The 20,170-nt window shown below is 41.3% G+C and overlaps 2 protein-coding genes across 3 annotated transcripts in view; both read left to right on the top strand.

Moving 5' to 3' along the window:
- The window catches only part of nfatc3a (nuclear factor of activated T cells 3a), a 26,799-nt gene extending 18,676 nt beyond the window's left edge, over positions 1–8,123 (top strand). The window contains exon 7 of the mRNA XM_076993283.1: positions 5,258–8,123. Coding sequence (XP_076849398.1) covers positions 5,258–5,334 — 77 coding nt within the window. The 3' untranslated portion in view covers positions 5,335–8,123. The remainder of the gene's footprint in view (positions 1–5,257) is intronic.
- Positions 8,124–10,423: 2,300 nt separating this feature from the next.
- Positions 10,424–20,164, top strand: dpep2 (dipeptidase 2). Of its 2 annotated transcripts, XM_076993277.1 has the most exons (12): positions 10,424–10,528; positions 11,051–11,193; positions 11,277–11,403; positions 14,801–14,930; positions 16,025–16,166; positions 16,719–16,794; positions 17,654–17,830; positions 18,128–18,212; positions 18,351–18,426; positions 18,578–18,713; positions 18,963–19,232; positions 19,544–20,164. In XM_076993277.1, exons 2-11 carry the CDS (start codon positions 11,060–11,062, stop codon positions 19,182–19,184), a joined length of 1,305 nt encoding a protein of 434 aa, XP_076849392.1. In that variant the 5' UTR covers positions 10,424–10,528; positions 11,051–11,059; the 3' UTR covers positions 19,185–19,232; positions 19,544–20,164. The 2 variants fall into 2 exon arrangements, with proteins under 2 accessions (XP_076849392.1, XP_076849391.1); XM_076993276.1 differs by having other exon boundaries at positions 18,963–20,164.
- Positions 20,165–20,170: the final 6 nt, after the last annotated feature.

Raw genomic sequence — 20,170 nt, forward strand, 5'->3', positions numbered from 1 at the left:
GAGAGTGAAGGTCTGGGTATGGCTTAGTAAACCTCTAACTGATACGCTGTCAAGTTCATTGTTACGGCTCTCGTTGATTCTTCATTGAGCGACCGTCTCCTGCATTACTGCATAATCAGAGGCAGATTTTTTTCTCATGCTGTTTTGACTAGTTGACCGATATGGATCACTCGATCGAGGAGTGTTTCATTGCTGGCTCGAGGTGTTTGTCAGACTACGACTGCTACATCTTCGGTCAAACACAGGACACGAACAGACAAGTAGGCTGTACAAAATGAGGGAACACTGAATCACTTCCTGGGCCTTCAGAGGGGGATTCACTTCAGATGAATCACTTACCCAGCGAATGAGCTATTACATCTTTTTCCTGCACCCACAAAAGACCCAAATTTGAGGTTGTCTGTCTTGCTGGTGATCTGTGTGATCATCTCTGTCTCTCTGTGTCTTAATAGTGTAACATTTCAGGAAAAAGTATAAAAAAACAGACATTGTTGACTCTCAGACATGAACCTGGCCTTAGAATCACTGGCACAGACACCACCAGGTCTGGCTTTGTAGTTCTCAGGTGACGATGAAGTGACATTTCTTATGACATATATATGATGAAGTCAGCCATGACACTTTCCAAATGCCTTCCTCACACAGAGCAAAATCACCTTTCATTCATTTAGTACATTGATAAAATTTTTAAAAATATTTTATCAATTTATTGCAGTATGTTATGCTAATGATAATTATGCAGATGTTCCATGATGCTTGATAGAACCTAAGTGTTTTTTACCTCAATGCCTGATGTGCAATAAGATTGCAATTAGTGCAGTTGGTGCCTTTTGCAAAACAAGAGTAAAAACAAAGACACGTCCTAGTACTATAAACCCTACATTACTGTAAACCATAGTTTACATTACTGTAAAAATTAGATTACTGTAAACCCTAATTTACATGACTGTACACCCTAGTGGTCATGAACTAACTAACCGGACAGTCATGGATGAAGCACAGTTGTAGCATAGCCATCTGATTGGTCACTTGAGTTGTCACTCACCCACTGCAGTCAGTCAGTCAGTGGACATTCATTCATTAGCTGGTATGAATTAAGATGAGCTGGGCGCTGATCATTAACAAATCATTTGCTAGGCTTTTCCTCCTGAAAGACCGCTATACCACAGAGATGCATGTGTGTCTGGTGCATTCAGTATTACTGTTTATATGCAAAATAGGGGTGTCCCCTTTTATACTCCAAAGAGGATCCCCTCTTTCATAGAGTGGCTTAAAACACGTGTGGCGTTGATGAGACGGGTTCTAGATGAATCATGCTCTCTCACATGTGGGGCAAGAGAATGCTGAAATGCTTTCAGAAATCCATCACAGCAATGTCTTCCCGTATTCAGCTGACTCACTCGTGCTATACGAACTCCGTATGTACGGTGTGTTTGTAAACTTGTGCACTTTAGTAGAATTCACAATGTTGCCAGCTGTTAATCTGCTTTTTGCATTACAGAAATGGGCTGTTGACACTGCTGCTGGACAGAACGGTGCCTCCGTAGTGTCACGGCTGAGGGGGGGGGGGGGGGGGGGGATTAAGGGGGGGGGGGATTAAGGGGGGTTGTTTAGCATTTGTTTTGGTTGATTGCTTTTTTTAAACCACGCGTCTAATCTTTTTTAAATCGGACATCCTATCACATGTGGCGTGCAAACATGTATTTCATTTAATGTATTTTTACTTTTTTAAACATTTATTGAAATAGAATGATGCGAGAATAGACTGGCATTTACATCACGGAGTTTCCGAGGCTGTATGATTCACTAACCTGCTTTACTCCATCTTGTGTTGTGATGCGCATAATTTAGGCGCATAATTAGCTAATTCCATAAATACTGGGGCTGGATTGAAGGTGAAATGTTTTCAAGCCTCAATGGATAATCAAACTACAAATTATACAACTACAAACTATAAATGATACCCATTTATGAATACATTAATTGATTACATTGAACCGATTACATCGTCATTGATTACATCGAACCTGTGCGTGCGAAGCCTCACCCGCTGAGTGGGGTGATGCTTGCTGGAGACTACAGCTGAGTACAGTAAACTTGGGTGTGTGTGTGTGTGTGTGTGTGTGTGTGTGTGTGTGTGTGTAGGTAAATGGAAAAACTGACAGAATGACTTTTTATGTTCATGTGGAAAGAGTTATATTCATTTCAGTGACGTTATTATCATCATTTACTCCAAAGTTCTTTATGCAGTAGTCCACGTACCACAGACGTGGATTAAACACTCAAAGAACCCATCACCCTGCACAAGTTAACATGCACTTGCTTGTATTTAATAGATTATTTAATACAAAACACAATGTAATTCTGAAGTAATTAAAACTTAATTTAATTAATTAAAACTTCATGTACAAACTATGAATTTGGAATTACATTTGTAAATACAAATATTCAAATGCAAAGATTTAAAACAACATTTCTATTTTATGCATTGTTTTAGCAGCATTATTAGTACTATTATTATTACATTTACATTAAGGACATTTAACAGAACAACTTGCAACAAAGTGCTTTGCATCTGTTCACAGAATTATTTTATTATTATTGAATATTGAATGAATGAATGAATAATAATAATAATTATTATTATTAGCTACATTGTTAGCAGTGTAACGGTCCTTTCAGGCTCACACCCAGCGGTCTCTGTTAGCACAGATGAGCTGGCTCAGGCCCGCGGCAGGACTGAAGTGTGGAGCGATGCCCTGTGGGACGTCATGGTCTGTGCTCTGTCTGTGAGCTCAGCACTGACGCCAGCCGCAGGTGCGTGTGAACACCGTCAGATCCCTGATCTTAGTTCCATCTCCCACTGCTCTGAAAGTGCTGAGATGGCTTTGGTCTGGTGTCGAGAGGTGTGTGTGTGTGTGTGTGTGTGTGTGTGTGTGTGTGTGTGTGTGTGTGTGTGCGTGTGTGTGTGTGCGTGTGTGAGTGAGTGTGCTCAAACGTGTTAGTGTAGATGACAGAAAGCGACCGTGCTCGTCCCTGACAGGATTGTGTGTGTGTGAGAGAGAGAGAGAGAGAGAGGGAGAGAGAGAGAAAGAAACAGAGACAGAAAGAGAGAGCAAGCATGCGCGTGCGCTGCTGGCTTGTACGTGTGAAGAGTGCTGATACCAAAGGAAGAGAAGCACGCCTACACCAACAGGATGATCTACGGTAGCGGCTGGGCATTTGAAAGATCTCGCCGAGCACTTCTAGAAACTCACACACACATATGCGCAGACACAAAAGTAAACAATACATGCAGCATTGTTACCATTAATTTGAGTCCGCAAAAACGAATACGTGTGCACAAACTGTGACACCATGCACACAAACAGCTGATGCATACTAAACCAACACATGAAGCCACAGTAAAGTCAGAAGAGCATGAAGAGGTTAGAATACCAGCCCTGGACAGACATATCACAACCAGCTCACTATTAGGAGTGTTAACACAACACCAATGGTGTTTAAAGGGTTAACCGAGACACACCTAACTCAAAGTCAAACCTCTCCCTCCTGGCAGCAGAGCACTTTAGTACACAGGGTCTGTACACAAGCACCACAACAAAAACAAAGAAAGCAACACTATCCAGAACAGCCGCTTCCAACTCCTAATACGGCTGCAAAAACAGCAACATGTCTTCGCATCGCCACTAAACTAGCCCCAAAATGACCTTGAGAAGTTCTCTAGTTTGTTTTTTTTCTTCCTTTTTTATGCACAACATTATGGATTGAGAAGAACCACACAGGGGAAACCAAAGGTGGGAATCTTCTTTTGGTAGATTGAGATTATTGTCACAGATAATTCTCGTTTACTAATGAGTCTATCGACAGTGCCTTTATTTCTCTTTGTGGTCTGTTATTGCACCCTTTTAATCAATTATATCAAAAAAGATCCAAGCCCTAATCTAAAGGATTTAAGGCTGAGGCCTTGGGAATGAACCTCAGGACGACACCTGCTGCAGCTCAGCAGAGAAATGAGCCGTCTGCTCCGTAACGCTGTAGTTCGCGTGAAGGAACGTGTACAGTAGACTTAAGAAGTCGGGCGTTTAAACCTGTCCTCAAAGCTGCAGGAGTTCCTGTTGAGTTACTGCGTGAGTTACTGGTACAGCATCTCGTCTCTGCTGCGTTCTTTTTTTTTTTTCTTGTTATTTTTATTTTTGCACCACTACCATGGATTGATTTCGCTCTCTCTGTTTCGCTGTGTTCTGTAAGTGTTAAACAGCATTATCAGTAGTTACTGAGCACGCCTGACTGACCGTGTGACTGTAGTTTAGAGGAGACCCCAGCTGAGCTGCCCACTGTGTCCACACACCAATGAGACGTGTGGCGACGTTGGCTTGGCCAATAGAGCATGTGGAGAAGATTGGCACAGCCAATAGAATGTTTGTAGAAAAACGGCTTCAGCTTCACTGCAACAATCAGGGCTCAGTAAATAGTTCCGCCAAAAAACCGAGCCCATATTGGGCTCCATGCTGACTTATTTATTTAATATCTGTCTTCCAGTCTGCTGGAGTAATTACTCCACTCGCCTGAGTGCTTCGTGGGATAAGGAACATATGTTTTAACAGTGAATTATTTTTTTATATAGGTCTTCTGCAGAACTCACAAAGCCAAGGCAACCGGAATGGTATCCAAGGCCCATAAAACACATAATGAATTGATGGGGATGTGTGGGTTTGGACCAGACTCTAAAAAGAAAGGCAGGGTGGTGTTCAAAGAAGAAGGGGTTGCTGTGGCCAAAGTTCATGTGGCAACTGCAATCTAAAATCAGAGTCTGATCCCCTTGATGCTCTTGTGCTCTCTCTCTCTCACGCACTCCTACACACACACACACACACACACACACACACACACACACACACACACACACACACACACACACACACACACACACACACACACATGCACGCACATATGTAGACCGTACCCCAGACCACTCGTAAGTATGCTGCTGTAACCACTGAATGGAATAGTTCTGCCTGACTTTCCATTTGCTGTGAGTGCGTCACATGCCAAAGGCTCAAGTTTGTTTAGGTTTTTCTTTTCTTCCTCTCTCTCACTGTTCTGTCTTTCCGTTGGCTCTTAAGAGTGTGGTGTTACTCTAGAATTTCTAGCACAAGTGACTGAGTGACTGAAGTTCAGCATAGCTCAACACTGCCCTCTGGTGGCACTGAGCAACTGCATCTAACTCTTGCCTTTCCTTCTGTGCCTTTCACAGTGAACGAGATCATTGGCAGAGACATGTCACAGGCCCCGGGAGTTCGTGGGACTTCGAGTGCGCACAGTCAGTCGTAGCATGACGCACACTGCTCTCATGCACGCTGTGGATTGCTGCAGGAGACCGAGGGAGCTCTGGCAAAACCCAGGCATAATGCTTCCATCCACAATGTCCCATCAGACCGAAGCAAACCGGACCAGACAGAACTGGACCGGACTGGGCCGCGGCCTCACAGAAGTCAAGCCAAGCCCCCTCTTCACACCAGGACCCAGCAGGCATCATGCACTCAAAAACGTTCAGTCACTTCTAATGGGGGTGTAAGAATGCTTTGAGGAAGAGGGAAAGAGAGAGATATAGAGATAGAGAGAGAGAGAGGGAGAGAGAGAGAGAGAGAGAGAGAGAGAGAGAGAGAGAGAGTTCGCACACAACTACAAACACAGCCACAGGATAATATGACTATGTGGGTGTTGCTCTTGTATTTCCCTTTGTGTAGATTGAATATGTCAGGATTCTTGCTCTTTCCACTTGCTTTTCTAATGTTCTCAGGCGTTGTCTTCAAAATGGTGAAGATTTTTTGGATCGGCCGTCAAAGGGCCAGAGCAGGGCTGTGCGGCACAAGACGAACCCGGAGCAAGATAAGCTGTGATGGCAGGAGTGTTCAGGTCCTGGGTTCTGGGGTAGAGCTGAATGAAAGGATGGCATTCAGGAGGAAGTGATGCACCAGCCTAGATAATCCCTCTTGAAACGAGAGCGGTGTCAGTTTCGCCCTCTGGTGGATATGCGAGAGTGCTGCAGATGTGCTAATAATATGCAACATTCCACACACTTCTAGTGTCTCCTATGAGCTGTAGATAAACTCGTGAATGATCACCCTTTCTCTTCAGGTTGAACAAATGCCTTATAAACTTGGATCGACTGAAAAATGTTTTTTGAGCACAGATGACCTTTCTCTTTTCTCACTCCTCAGAGAATTATTTTATTGTGAAGATGAATTTTGTGCCGAGGACACAAAGCGTGAATCGATTTTGTGTTTGACATGTAGAGTTAGCTGTCCTAGATGTTCTCAAAGCTACAGTTTGTCAGTCAAATGCAACTTTCAGCACAAGATGTACAAACCAAGTCAGATACTTTCCAAAGAGGCAGTGTGTACTTTTGGAGAGAATCACATAGATGATTAATAAAGGAGTGCTCAAGTTGCTGTTAGATTCAGTGTCCCATTACTAAATCTAAATGTGTTAAGATTCAATATAGCTACTCATTCAGTGAGCCGATACCTGTGGGTGCCTTTCAGAAGATAATCATGCACAGAACTATGACAGGAACACACAGCATCTTTATGTTCAGTTTTACAAGGGTGGCCAAACTGAATTTAACGGGAAGCTTGTCATCCTGAAAAAAAAAAAACGGAATTTTGACAATCAGAATCTAACCTCCCGTACGCTGTCCTGAATGCAGCGAGACTTCACATCCCAAATGGACACTGAAATATTTTTTATGAAACCAAATTCTTAGGTCCAAAAATCTAAAACAACATTTAATTATACAACACAACCCATGAAAATATCATTAAGCAGACAGTAAAGAAGTTTCCATTTTGGTAGTAAATCTTCTGAAAAGTGTAAATCTGAATATATGTCAAGTACAGCCCATCCCAGCTGAAGAGGATTTTTGGGACAGTTTGTCAATGAAATGATTGCTAATACACATTGGGTGCAACCTTTCTGGAAGAAATGTGGTTATAATTAAGTACATGGGGGTGGTAGAAAGAAATCTATGAAGAATTGTATTGGATTCTTGCCTTAAAACAAGCTTTGATTCGAAAGTAATAACTATTGTTTGTATATTTCTATTTTAACTAAACTGGTACAGCTCCATAATAGTTTCTTCTTCTTTTGGGTCTTTGAGACTTAGCGGTATTAATGACTGTTCTTTTAAGATGAAAAATTTTATGAAAAAGGAAAAAAAAATCTGCTATGCACTATAAACCTGCCTGTTGCCTTTGAAATTAATTAAATAAAAACCTCGATGCCTCTAGACATAGATACTATAGAGAAGCTAACTGTAGAATAGCATGTCAGACATCCTTTTTCTGCAAGTGTGTGTGTGTATGTGTGTGTGTGTGTGTGTGTACATCTACTTTTGTGTACACCTGCCTTTTAAAGGTATAAAGCAAGCAAGCGTCTTAAAAGTCTGCGTGAGAGAGTTTATAAGCATGTTTGACAGTGAAAGTCCAGTAGACTAGATAACTTTTTTTTAATCTTCTTTGTGGGGAAAGAAGGCACTCCAATGTGTTCAGCAGTTTCAGGCTATGCAAGGACAGAAGTAGAATATATTTGGCATCAAAAAACACATTTCTTTGTTATTACTATTACTGACATTTTACATATATATACATACATATATATGTGTGTGTGTGTGTGTGTGTGTGTGTGTGTGTGTGTGTGTGTGTGTGTGTGTGTGTGTGTGTGTGTGTGTGTGTGTTGTATATGAGTGTATGTATTGTGTATGTAAACGCATATAGTAACGTTTGATTTAAAAAGCCACTTTTCACTATTTAATTTAAACTGTATAGTTGGAAAGCCTTCCCTTGTGTTTGACATGCAGATGTGTTTAATGTTTAAATGGTTGGATTTGTTTTAGGAGTAGCTGTCAAACTGCAATAAGAGGACAATAATGCAATCCTGGGACTTTTACCAGTGCATTTCGTCCTGTTCTTCAAACCAAAGACCCGAACAACGTGTTCCCATTTTACATACAGATGACAACACAGACTCTAGGACTATTTTAAGTATATTTTTGATACTTTGAAATGGATGGATGTCATTCCTAAAGATGCGGGGGGGGATATATATATATATATATATATATATATATATATATATATATATATATATATATATATATATATATATATATATAGGTTTAGCTGCTGTTTACAGAGCCTTGTATTGTCATTTCTTGTACATTTTGTATTTTTAATCTTTTGTAATTTTTAAGACTGCAGTGCTTTTTGAAATGATCTAAAGGGAGTTCATTGTATTGTTGATGTCTTGTATCAATAAAAAATACAAACCAAAAAACAAAAATGGTCTTTACTTTCAGTTCCATTTGACATCTCCTGACAATTCTCCAGAGGGTCTGTTTACACAGTACAGTACCACCCTCAACATGCCTGTCATTCTGGAGCTCTCTGCTACTACACACACACACACACACACACACATGCCTGTCATCCTGGAGCTCTCTGCTACTACACACACACACACACATGCCTGTCATTCTGGAGCTCTCTGCTACTACACACAAACACACACATGCCTGTCATCCTGGAGCTCTGCCACTACACACACACACACACGTTGCCCTGCAGCTCTATGAAACTACACACGCGTGTCTCATCCTGCGACTGACACTACACACGCACATGTTGTCCTCTGACTGTTTGGCCACAGCTGTGTGTGTAGTGTGTACATGGTCAAAGTAGGAAATCACACACAAGCACTTAACTAGCAGAATCAGACATGTGAGCTGTTTTGGCCTGTGTTGATGCAGAAGCATTAGCATTAACAATACATCTCGGATACATATTTGATATTTTTGGGCCTAAAAATATATCCTCTATTCTGTGATTCTGTAATAACTAAGGATGTTATTTTGGTCGATTACCTAACCATTAACTAACTTATTAAAGATGTAATCTGGGTAGATTAGCTAACCATTGACTAACTTACTAAATTTGTTAGCTTGCTAGTTGTTTTTTTTTTTTTTTTTTACAGTAGTAGATAGTAGTCACCTAAGCTAGTTTTCTAGTGTGAAACCTAGATTTGAGGAAATTATAGTTAGCTAATGTTAACTTGCTTGACAGACATAGATGTAAAAGTAATACAAAAAAACATTGCATAGTGTTGTAAATACACTTTATGGCTGAAAGTATGTGGACAACCCTTATAATTATAGTTTCATTCACACCAATTGCTAAGAGGTGTGTAAAATCAAGCTTCATGGATCCAGTCTGGCAGTGGTTGGGTCAGGTCTTATTGAAGAGCTCAGTATGTTTGGCACTGCTGAGAAAGCCTTTGCTACAAGTCATTTCATGAAATTCTGTCCTGGTCTCCTGTAAGGGTTATTGTGAATTGGAAGCATCTACGAGTAATTGAGCTTGTACGCATATAAAACGACTGAACAGACTGACATTCGTAACAAAAAAACAATTTTCTAAATCTAAAGAGTCAAATTCTGAGCTTGTGTTCCGTCAGTGCTCTGCCCTGGGTATAGTGCTCTATTTTGCCACCTAGTGTAATAATAGAAAATAGCTCTTGTAATGCAAAATCTTGAAGTTCAGCTACAGTTCTCAGTTGTTTGGTATAGGCCAGATTAGACCCATACCCGGGCCAGTCCTAGCTCAGACGCTGTATGCTTGATACCCCTGGTCACTCTGGAAGCTCCATCAGCACGAGAACTGTTGTAGTTCCCCGAGTTCATGGGACGCAGTGGCAGCAGCACAAGCCCACTGCCACCGCACTGCACTTCATTATCCAGAAGTCAGATGGACAAAACTGGATACTGGTGAATCACATTTCATTATCCAGACGTCTGTTTAGACCAAACTGGACTCTGGTGAATATAGTGAGTATAGCCTATACACTACCTTCAGTGTTTCAGGAATGGTGTGGGGTAATGCTAATGCTAGTGTCAGAGACAGTTTGTCCAATTATTTATTTAATCTCAACTTGAAATGGCAGCAGTTTGGTGAAGACCCTATAACTGTTCTAGTATCGCTTTGCCCAGTGAGGTCCATGAAGACAAGGTGCAATGGGTTTGGTGAGGAACTTGGTAGTCTTCACAAACCCTGGCTCAACTCCACCGATCGCATTGGGATTGGGAATACATTTGAATGGTGAGTCTGAGCCTGACCTTCTCGACCAACAGCAGAGTCTGACCTCAGAAATAGTCCTTTGACTGATGTCCCTCAGTAATTCTCACTCTTTTAAATATTTTGTATGTCCAACAAAGAAACAACACTTTTCTCTTTTGTACAGTTAGATTGGCATAAATAAAGAGTTAATTCGTATATTTTGTAGCTATATCCAACAATGTACAGCAGAGGGTAGCAGTGCTATATATGTATATCTAGCAGGTTTTGCAGTACATTGTAAATGAAGCAACCAAGTTACCGGATACTTAGGAATCATTTCAGGGGTGGACCCAGCTGTCAGGCGTTCATAACCCAGCAAGCCTTCTCGACTTCGTTTATAAGCTATTTTTCACACGGTAAGTTAACAACATGTTCTTTCTTTCTTTTGTTTTTTCTTTTTTCTTTAGATGAGTAAACACTTCTGTCTTTCCTGTTGTGGTTTGATGAAAATAATCACTGATTGTTTTTTTATAGTGGATTATAAGTACCATATTCACAACAATCTTTAATTAAACGAAGTAGATTTGAATCACAGCTTTAAGAAGTTTAATTATATATGTACTAGGCTTGTTTCGTATATTATAATGAGTAAAAAAAATATCAGAGCTTTTGCGATCTATTTTACAATATCTTAAGTGATATTAGAAACTTCACTACAGAATGTTGGTTTCACAGCCTAGTAAACTAAGTTACCCAGACTGCAGCTACAGCCTCTATGATGTACTGTCTGCAGGGCCGGTGAATCGCGCTGGATTTCCACAGGCTTTTTGGTTCTTTAAACGTCTTAATAAATACTTATTAACGTGTTAATACAGTGTTCTGTTATTTATTTGCTTATTTATTTCCTGTGTGCTTTCGGTATGTTCCGTCTTCAACAGCACCGCATCATGCTGACATCGCCGGGCATGCAGGAGCTGTGGCTGGTCTCCGTGTTGGTTCTCCTGCTCAGAGGAGTGCAGTCTCATTCTAGTTTATACAACAAATCGCTCGAGTTGATGTCAAAATACCGACTAATAGATGGGTAATAGTAACCACCCTCACGCCCATTTTAGGTACTCTGGATAACCGCACAACGTGATACCGTTTATCCTCTCTCCCCCGCAGACACAATGACCTTGCGATGCGTCTCAGGATACATCAGAATAACAAACTGAGCAAAACTGACATGTACAACAACATCAAAACCAACACGGATATTAACCGACTGAAAGCCGTGCACGTCGGAGCCCAGGTAGCCTCAGGAGGTTGGAACACCTGGGAGGGGGATACGTGCACACCACGTGACTCCACCAGCCACTTGCAGCCACTGTGCTGTGTGCTCTGTCTTCACGGAATAAATCCCTGTGGTAACCTGAAGTATGGTGTGATTTTTGTATCAAAAGTTCCACAGAAGCAAAAGTAAATCTGCAGGCAAAATTCTTAGCATCAAGAGCAGAAATTATATGTTATGAATGCAAAACAGAAAAAAAAATATCAAAAGTATATTTTAAAAATGTAATTGGTTACTTGAAACTTATTTTCGTTTGCATTTTGACCAGTTTTTGAACAGTTTTTGGTTCCACTGTTTTTGTTTTTTTGGATTTTCCCAGTAAGGTCTTTTGCTTCTGGAATCTCTCTTTGCTTCTGCTTCGTTTTTTTCTTCTGACTTTTGGAACACATTTCACGTGTGTGAGGGTCTTAGATAAAGGCGTTCCTCTGCAATCTCCATTGGTCACTGATTCCGGACTGACACAGAGCCAGTGTTGCCAGGTTTGCGGTTTTCACGCCAAATTGGGCTTGTTTTAAACTCCTTCCGCGGGTAAAAATTCTGGGGTCACGGGGTGCGGTTTTTTGGGCTACTTTTGAGTTGGGCCACTGCGGGAGTTACAAGTCAACACTAAGAATCGATGGCGATATAATACTTAATTTGTCTTAACACTTAATCCATTTTAACACTGCTTCCCCGGTCGACAATTTACACCCCCCCTGCTCAACAACTTTGGCCTTTGGGCTAGTTTTGGCTTCTGAGGGGCGGATTTTACACTGACTTTGGGCTGGATATTTTTGTAGGACCTGGCAACACTGCACAGAGCTCTGAAACCGCCTCTGGGACCAAGCCACGCCCACCCCACCAGCTTCCCAGCGTTTTCAAACATGGCGGAACGCGTTCACAAAAATTTTTTAAAGCTCACGCTGGTGAAGTGTGCTAAATATTAACCGTCATGCTTAATGTAGTTATTATACTGTGTAGATAAAGGGTTAATATTTAGTACACTTCACCAGCTTAAGCTTTTAAAAAATTTAGTGAACTGGATGGAGAAAACACTGATGTGTGGAAATGTGTTTTTGAAATATGTAATTTTTACTTTTACTCGAGTAAATTTTGACCTAAGTAGTTTTACTTTGTTACATTTGAACCCCCTCATGTTACTGAGTAAAAAAATATTGATGGTGAAAAATTAAATGTGGGCAGAAATTTAAACTTCTTTGTCCCGGAACTGAAAATCAATTGCGTTGTCAGGGCTGGCTCGGCCTCCGCTCCTCCTAACAACACTAGAGGCACCCGAGTCAGTCCTAGACTCTCCAGGCGCAATCAGCAGTGAGTCATTTAGCTGTCTCTATGGCTTCTTAAGGAAGCTTAGTGAAATGGATCGTTTTGGCTCGCCTTCACGTCCTCAGCCCTTTCTCTGTGATCTCAGGTTGTGTTTCTTGTGTTTAGGTGTCTCACCACCTTATGCTCTCTCTTATCTCTCCACCTGCTTCATCTCTTCCTATCCGTTCTTCATTTATTTTGGGAAGGGTTTTTGTTTGGTTGCGGTGTTCTGCCTGTTGCAAGTTACTTCCCCTGGCGTCCTAAGTTTGCATCTTTTCTGTTGCATTTTCTCCCGTGTGTTTGCGGTTGAGTTTATTTTCTCGCGTTGAGTTTTCTCTGTGTCTTTTCTGTTGAATTTTCTCCCGTGTGTTTTGCGGTCGAGTTTATATTCTATGTGTTGAGTTTATTCTGCGTCTCGTGTGATTGGTTTTGCTGCTTATGTGTGTGTGTGTGTGTGTGGACGCACGCACACATTTTGCTCTTTGCGTTTTGTCGTCACTTGGGTCTACTAATCTCTTGGTTTTGACACGGTGTGTACGTTCAGTATGTTCCTGAGCCCAGCTGATCTTTTGCAAGTGTGGATGTGCGCTTAAATACACTTTGAAATCTATTAAAACAACTTGTGCTGAATTTTATTCATCATTTTTTGCATGAAATAACTGAAAGTAACTAAGTAAATTGTACTCAAATTACATTTTAAATTTTTGTAATTTTTTGTAATTTTGTACTTTTACTCGAGTAAATTTTCAGATGGGTAATTTTACTTTTACTCTGAGTAGAATTTAGGCAAAGTAAATATACTTTTACTCAATTACAATTTGTAATCTTTCCACCTCTGGTCCGGAATCAGTGACCAATGGAGATTGCAGAGGAATGCCTTCATCTAAGACCCTCACACACGTGAAATGTGTTCCAAAACTCAGAAGCAAAAAACGAAGCAGAAGCAAAGAGAGATTCCAGAAGCAAAAGACCTTACTATGGAAAAAAAAAAAAAAAAAAAAAAAAACAATGGAACCAAAAACTTGTCAAAATGCAAATGAAAATAAGTTTCAAGTAACCAATTATATTTTAAAAATACACTTTTGATATATTTTTTTGATTTGCATTCACAAAATATACTTTCTGCTCTTGATGCTAAGAATTTTGCCTGCAGATTTACTTGCTTCTGTGGAACTTTTGATACAAAAATCACTCCATATTAACTTATGTATGTATTGCAATTATGTATATGTTGCAGTAGACCTGTTTACTGGGAAATTATGCACATTTAAATGATAGGACGTAATGTTCCTGAAATGCCTGAACTGCAGTAGAGGTAATGTAGGGTTCACTTTGCGTATTTGTTTTTGAAGTTATTTCTCGGGTTTACGGTTCACAGACACTGAACAATGTAACACAATCTTGCCTTCTTAATTTTTAGTAGCTGTTTTGATTTTTATGTTTACATGTGCATATTATCACTGATTGAAGACATAGGCAACGTCTAATCAGTTGTTCCTGGGTCATGGGGAAATAATCATTAATACTTTGTTGCATTTTTCTTATATGCTAATCCAAGATGTTTTGTTACCACATTTTGACTGGAGTGTTGACGAGAGTGTCTGTTTTGTCCCTATATATTCCAGATTCTGAGCAGTTTTCCCCTACTAAACATCTTTATAGGGAATGTTCACAGTAATATGTGACAAAGCCCATGTTTCCTACATAAATCCCAATGTGCCCAGTATGTAGGCTGTACACACATGCCTAATCATTAGGGCTGATTTAGCTAATACATTATTCATTCTCATGTGACCAGCAAGGAAGTTTGGAGAAGATCCAGGCCAGGAGTCTTTTTTCCTAGTTAAAGGGATGTTTTTACAGGGCAAACATGTTCTGTCCATTAAATGAAAACTTTATGACCAAACTGAGATGTCATTATGTCCATATTGTACAGCTTTTTACTGATACTGGAATAAGTTTATATGAAACAGGAGACAATTAAGCCAGAAGTGTTTAACCTGAACCTGCTGTGCACTGATGAAGTTAACACATGTAATAACTGTTCCTGGGGCAGATGTTTGCGGCTTATGTGATTTGCACGACTCAGGACAAAGACGCTGTACGACTGACCTTGGAGCAGATTGATGTGATACGACGCATGTGCACTGAATACCCAGAGCTGGAGCTGGCCACCACGACTGACGGTACGAGATCAAGCGTGAAACATTTTCACTTTGTGCAGGGCCGGCGCCACGGGGGGGCGAATGGGGGCGTCGCCCCCTCAGGCGAGGTGTCCCGCCCCCTCAATGTAAAAAATAAGACCCATTTATTTTACAATCGCTCGGCCCCATGCCCCCTCGGCCGCTCGACAATCGTTACACGCACCCCCCCCCCCCCCCCCCCCCCCCCCCCGGCTCAACAACTTACGTTCGCCCCCCCTCACTGTATATGTTCTGGCGCCGGCCCTGACTTTGTGTCTCTGTGTGTGTGGGGTTTTTTATAATGAAGTATGATCATTTATAGCAATAAATTAAGTTTTTTTTTAAATAGACACTATATGCATGGGTTACATGTGTTATACTTGCTAATAGCACTGACAGAATTCATGCTACAGCATGTATGTTAGGAATAAGCTGCACAATTATTTAAAACACACACACACACACACACACACACACACACACACACACACACACACACACACACACACACACACACACACACACACAAAATCCCCTTCTTTTACTTGTTCTTCCACTCTAGTCAGGGCTTTTATCCTGAAAGTTTTTTTAACTCTGACGTATTGTCTCATCAGGATATGTATTGCCCTAGATCCTGTACTACAATACACAACAAAGTCCACTGAACAAGCACATGTAATGTTGTCTAGTAGTGTAAATACAGTATATTTATTTGTTTATTTATTTGTTGCATACTATAACCTGCAGTTGCCTTTGGTTTTTATTGGTATAATTTCAAACAATAAAAGGAGTATTTTTCCTTTTAAACCCCAAAGGCAGACGGGTGAGTTCCCCTCATTATATGCAATTAGAACGGCACTTTTCCAAGAATGTTCCATACCAGGATACCATCAAAACCTATTTTTGACCTCAGTCATGTGCACGTGTATGAAAATGTTTGCACTGTGAAGGAGAAATTTGGATGATTAGCATCAGATGCCTCAGGTCGATTGTTTGTGTGTGTGTGTGTGTGTGTGTGTGTGTGTGTGTGTGTGTGTGTGTGTGTGTGTGTGTGTGTGTGTGTGTGTGTGTGTGTGTGTGCGTGCGTGCGTGTGTAGACTTAAGGAAAACTCAGAAGATAGCCTGTCTCATCAGTGTGGAAGGAGGCCATTCCATTGACAGCAGTCTGCCAGTACTGCGGATGCTATACCAGCTTGGAGTGCGATCAATGACCATCACTCACAACTGCAACACGCCTTGGTGAATATGCTCATCTACCTATTCAGATGCCATTATTGGAACATGCACCAATATTATCTGTATTGTTTTAGAGATTTTGGATGGTACGGGGAGGGGATTGACCTAGCGGTGAACTCTCCATCTCTGGCTACTTTGGATGTTGCCGGGGACACATCTCTGTCCTGCCCTCTCTGAGGACAGATGAAGATCTTAATAATTGTGATTGAGGGTTTTTTTTTATTGAATCAGTAGCTGTTATGCTGCAACTCAAATTACATGCAGGTCAAAAGGGCACTGTTAGAGGAGACGCAATGAATGAATGCAAAAAGTCTTCTAACTTTTTACTGGATTCATTTTGGTTATTAATATTTTATTGCAACCTGTTGGCACAGTTCACTCTCCACTCTGTATTTTGGCCATGCTGCCTGGGTTGGGAACACCTCATTAACACTGACATGGTTATGTGTGTTGGCCGAGTACCTGCAGGACGTCTCTAATAATGTGGTAGTGGCAGAGAAGCATGTGCGGTGACATTTGAAATTATTTTGTGTCTGCATAATTATCATTAAACAGGGCAGAGACGGCTTCGAAATATTACCCCTCCTTCTACCCTAAGGGAGAGACCAATGGTCTAACGGACTTCGGTAAGGTAACGACATTTCCATCTTTTCCTTTGACTGTAAAAAGAAGCAAATGAACAATCAGAATCAGTCGGTCAAAATAACTAAAAAGTTCCAATTTGATTGTGCAAACGCAAGGAAGAAATGGTTGCTGACGCGTGGTTGCTCACACGTGATTGCTCCTTTGTGTAACCATCTTGTCCCTCTGTTATTCCTTCAGACATAAAAAGAAATTGTCGTCAGTGTGTTTGCATGGGTGAATTAATGTGTGTTTGTTGTATTATCTTGTTGTATTATCTCTAAATGGAAAATGGGTAAGGTAGGGTAGTTTAGTACAAAGTCTACTTTCTATATCAGAAAGAGCTAAAGAAAAGTTAGAGAAAGTTAGAAAAAAGAAGATGAGAGAGTGAATAAGAGAGCATGTGTATCTGAGTGTATGTTTGGACAGTTTCGTCATATTTACGAGATATGTAAGAGAACAAACTGGAAGAACCATTGTCCTCGTACAGAAGGACCTGTGCCATTATTATACAGCAGTGTGTGTGTGTGTGTGTGTGTGCGTGCGTGCGTGCATGTCTGAGTGCTTGTGTGTGTCTCTTTTAATGTTTCATCATGCTCATGCATGACCATGGGTGTATGTGTTCATGTGCGTGTCCATGTGCTCGCATATGTCTGTTTGTCCTCATGCGTGTCCGTGTTCTTGCATGTGTCTGCATGTCCACATGCGTGTCCGTGTGCCGTCTGTGGGTGTGTGTGTGATCACGTGTGTCTGCGTGTGTGCCCGTGCTCATCTCCATGTGCATCTGCGTGTCTGTCCGTGTCCATGTGCGTGCCTGTCTGTGCATCCGTGTGCTTGCGCGTGTGTTCGTGTGTGTGTGCTGGTCCCAGGCGGTAGTGGATGAGATGAACAGACTGGGGATGCTGATCGACCTGTCCCACACGTCATGGGCCACGGCCCAGGCGGTGCTGCAGCGCTCCAGAGCCCCCGTCATCTTCAGCCACTCCTCCTCCTACTCCATCTGCAACCACAGCCGCAACGTTCCCGACCACCTGCTCCAGATGCTGGTGATGCTACGCAGACGTTCACGGCTCTCCTGTGTAGTCCAAACACTATGGGCATGGCCCCTGAGTTCTGTATATCACATGGAAAGTTGACGAGTTAAAACTACACCTGTTTTATTGTCTTTCATTTTAGACAGACATCTATTTTATAATCTGTGTAATCTGTAGTCTTCCAGGTTACACATTTATCAACCATCTGCAAAGAGGCATTTCACTGATTCTTTGGAATCTTAAAAGATTTTTTACTGTTTTACAGTCATGAACTGAACTGCTGTTTTAACCCTCTTGTTTGTATGTCAGAAAACAAACGGAGGACTCATCATGGTGAACTTCCACAGTGATTTCATAGCCTGCCGAAAAGAAGCAAACATCTCTTTAGTAGCCAGTGAGTACAGCACCTTGAATCGTCTCTTTAATTCAGAATAATCATTCTGCATTCTGCATTGCATTCAAGCATTCTGCAATCGTGCAAAGAGTCACGCAACTCACTCAGGAACAACTGTGTGTGCATCAACCCTCGCAGACCATTTTGATCATCTGAGGCGTGTTGTAGGAGCAGAGAGCATTGGTATTGGAGGAGACTACGATGGGGCCACTCAGTAAGAGAACGTTCCAGCTGATGCAGGCCACGCATATGAATTCCTGCCCAATGACTCACTCATTGCTGGACTCCCATAAATGGAGAACATTTGGTTCTTAATCACTGGTGGCTGGGAGGAGCGCAAACCTGCACGTGTTGTGTGCTTTAAGATTTCCGGAGGGTCTGGAGGATGTCTCGAAGTACCCTGCTCTTATTGAAGAGCTGCTGGGGCGGAGCTGGAGTGAGGAGGAGCTGGCGGGTGTACTCAGATTCAACTTCCTCCGTGTGTTCGAACACGTGGAGAAGGTGAGACAAGCTCTTTGATGAAGCACCTTATAAAAATCCCCCACTGAGCCCTTGAAATTTTATACTACCCATTAAGCAGAGATATGGAAGTGTTTAATGTGTTTCTTGTTGGTTACATAAGACTTAGGTGAAGATCAGATCACACTTTTAGAGTCATTCATCCTTGGTCCCCACAATGAGACAGTAAATTCTTCTCTCTCTCTCTCTCTCTCTCTCTCTCTCTCTCTCTCTCTCCATCCTGCTGTGTAGACCCGTGATGATATGTATAATGTCACTCCCAGTGAGGTTGACATCCCCTTTGCACAAGCCAACAACTCCTGTCGTTCTGTGCTGGAGCCACCATTCCTTCCCAGAGACATGACCATGATGGAGGCGAGGGGAGGTTCTTACGGCCCATCTTTGAGGCCACTCGTCTGGCCTCTTCTCCTACAAACTAGTCTTCTGCATCAATACCTCATTCAGGATGAATGAAGGCAGCATGGGGTCTACCGATGTGGACATTTACTCACTCAGAAACAGGTACTGGGAGAGAAGGTGCTGTATAAAACCAGAGGAGAGAAGACTCCCACAGCAGTATTATCATGATTCAAGAGTTTGTAGCCAGTAACAATGGTCTACTGTTTAGAACTTTAACATCTACAGTGTGAACTCTGTAGTCTACAGTGAACATCTGTGTTTGTGTGTAATATAAAACATACACAGTGTAAACAGGTTTTGCTTTGGTAAAACTCTTGTGAAGCACTTTTATTTTTATTTTTTTGCATGTATGTTACCGCATGTATGTTGCATTATTTCTAAGGTATTTCTATTTTCTTCCTCCCAAACAACAGGCATCGTTTCATGATATAACAAAAAGACAAGACAGATTTAAATAATGTGAGTATAAATAATGATTTGACAGTGGAGTAATTCCATTCATTGCCTGGGAGTACATTCTCCACGTTCAAACACTCGTCCATACGCCAATGGGGACTCCATGGTGATTCCCCTGTTTGTTCTGAATTAGCTCTTTACCCTGATTTCCTTCTACACAGAGAGGTTTGAGCTGGTGGTGGGCGAGACAGAAACAGCCAGAGTTTTTTTTCCTTATACCTTATTCCTTTAGTCCTCAAATGTTTAATTTCTTGCCCTTGTGTAACAGAAGCCTTAGCCTGTACATGTGTCCTATAAACAAACATAAACCATGTACATACTCTACAGCAATTCTGAACTGTCAATACATATTTGACTTTGAAAACATTTTATTTAAACATAAAAAAATCTCCCATTCAAATATCCAAAAGGTCAAGTACAAAGAGGCATAATTTATAAAGCTATTGTATCTGCATACTCATTTGAACAGACATCCCTAAGTTTCTTTTGAAATTGCATTATCTACAACCTGATGCGCTCATTACAATGGGGCTGAAAAGTCAAATAAATAAATAAATAAAGTACAACTTGTCCACGTGTTTCCA

Source organism: Brachyhypopomus gauderio, unplaced genomic scaffold, assembly GCF_052324685.1.
Source record: "Brachyhypopomus gauderio isolate BG-103 unplaced genomic scaffold, BGAUD_0.2 sc108, whole genome shotgun sequence".
NCBI lineage: Eukaryota > Metazoa > Chordata > Actinopteri > Gymnotiformes > Hypopomidae > Brachyhypopomus > Brachyhypopomus gauderio.

Bases quoted from the DNA above. Each gene is read 5' to 3' on its own strand.
- dpep2 (XM_076993276.1), top strand. From the start codon at position 11,060: ATGCTGACATCGCCGGGCATGCAGGAGCTGTGGCTGGTCTCCGTGTTG. The intron at 16,795-17,653 runs GTAACGACATTT...TGCTGGTCCCAG, and splicing joins GTCTAACGGACTTCGGTAAG to GCGGTAGTGGATGAGATGAA. The intron at 17,831-18,127 runs GTGATGCTACGC...TTTGTATGTCAG, and splicing joins ACCACCTGCTCCAGATGCTG to AAAACAAACGGAGGACTCAT.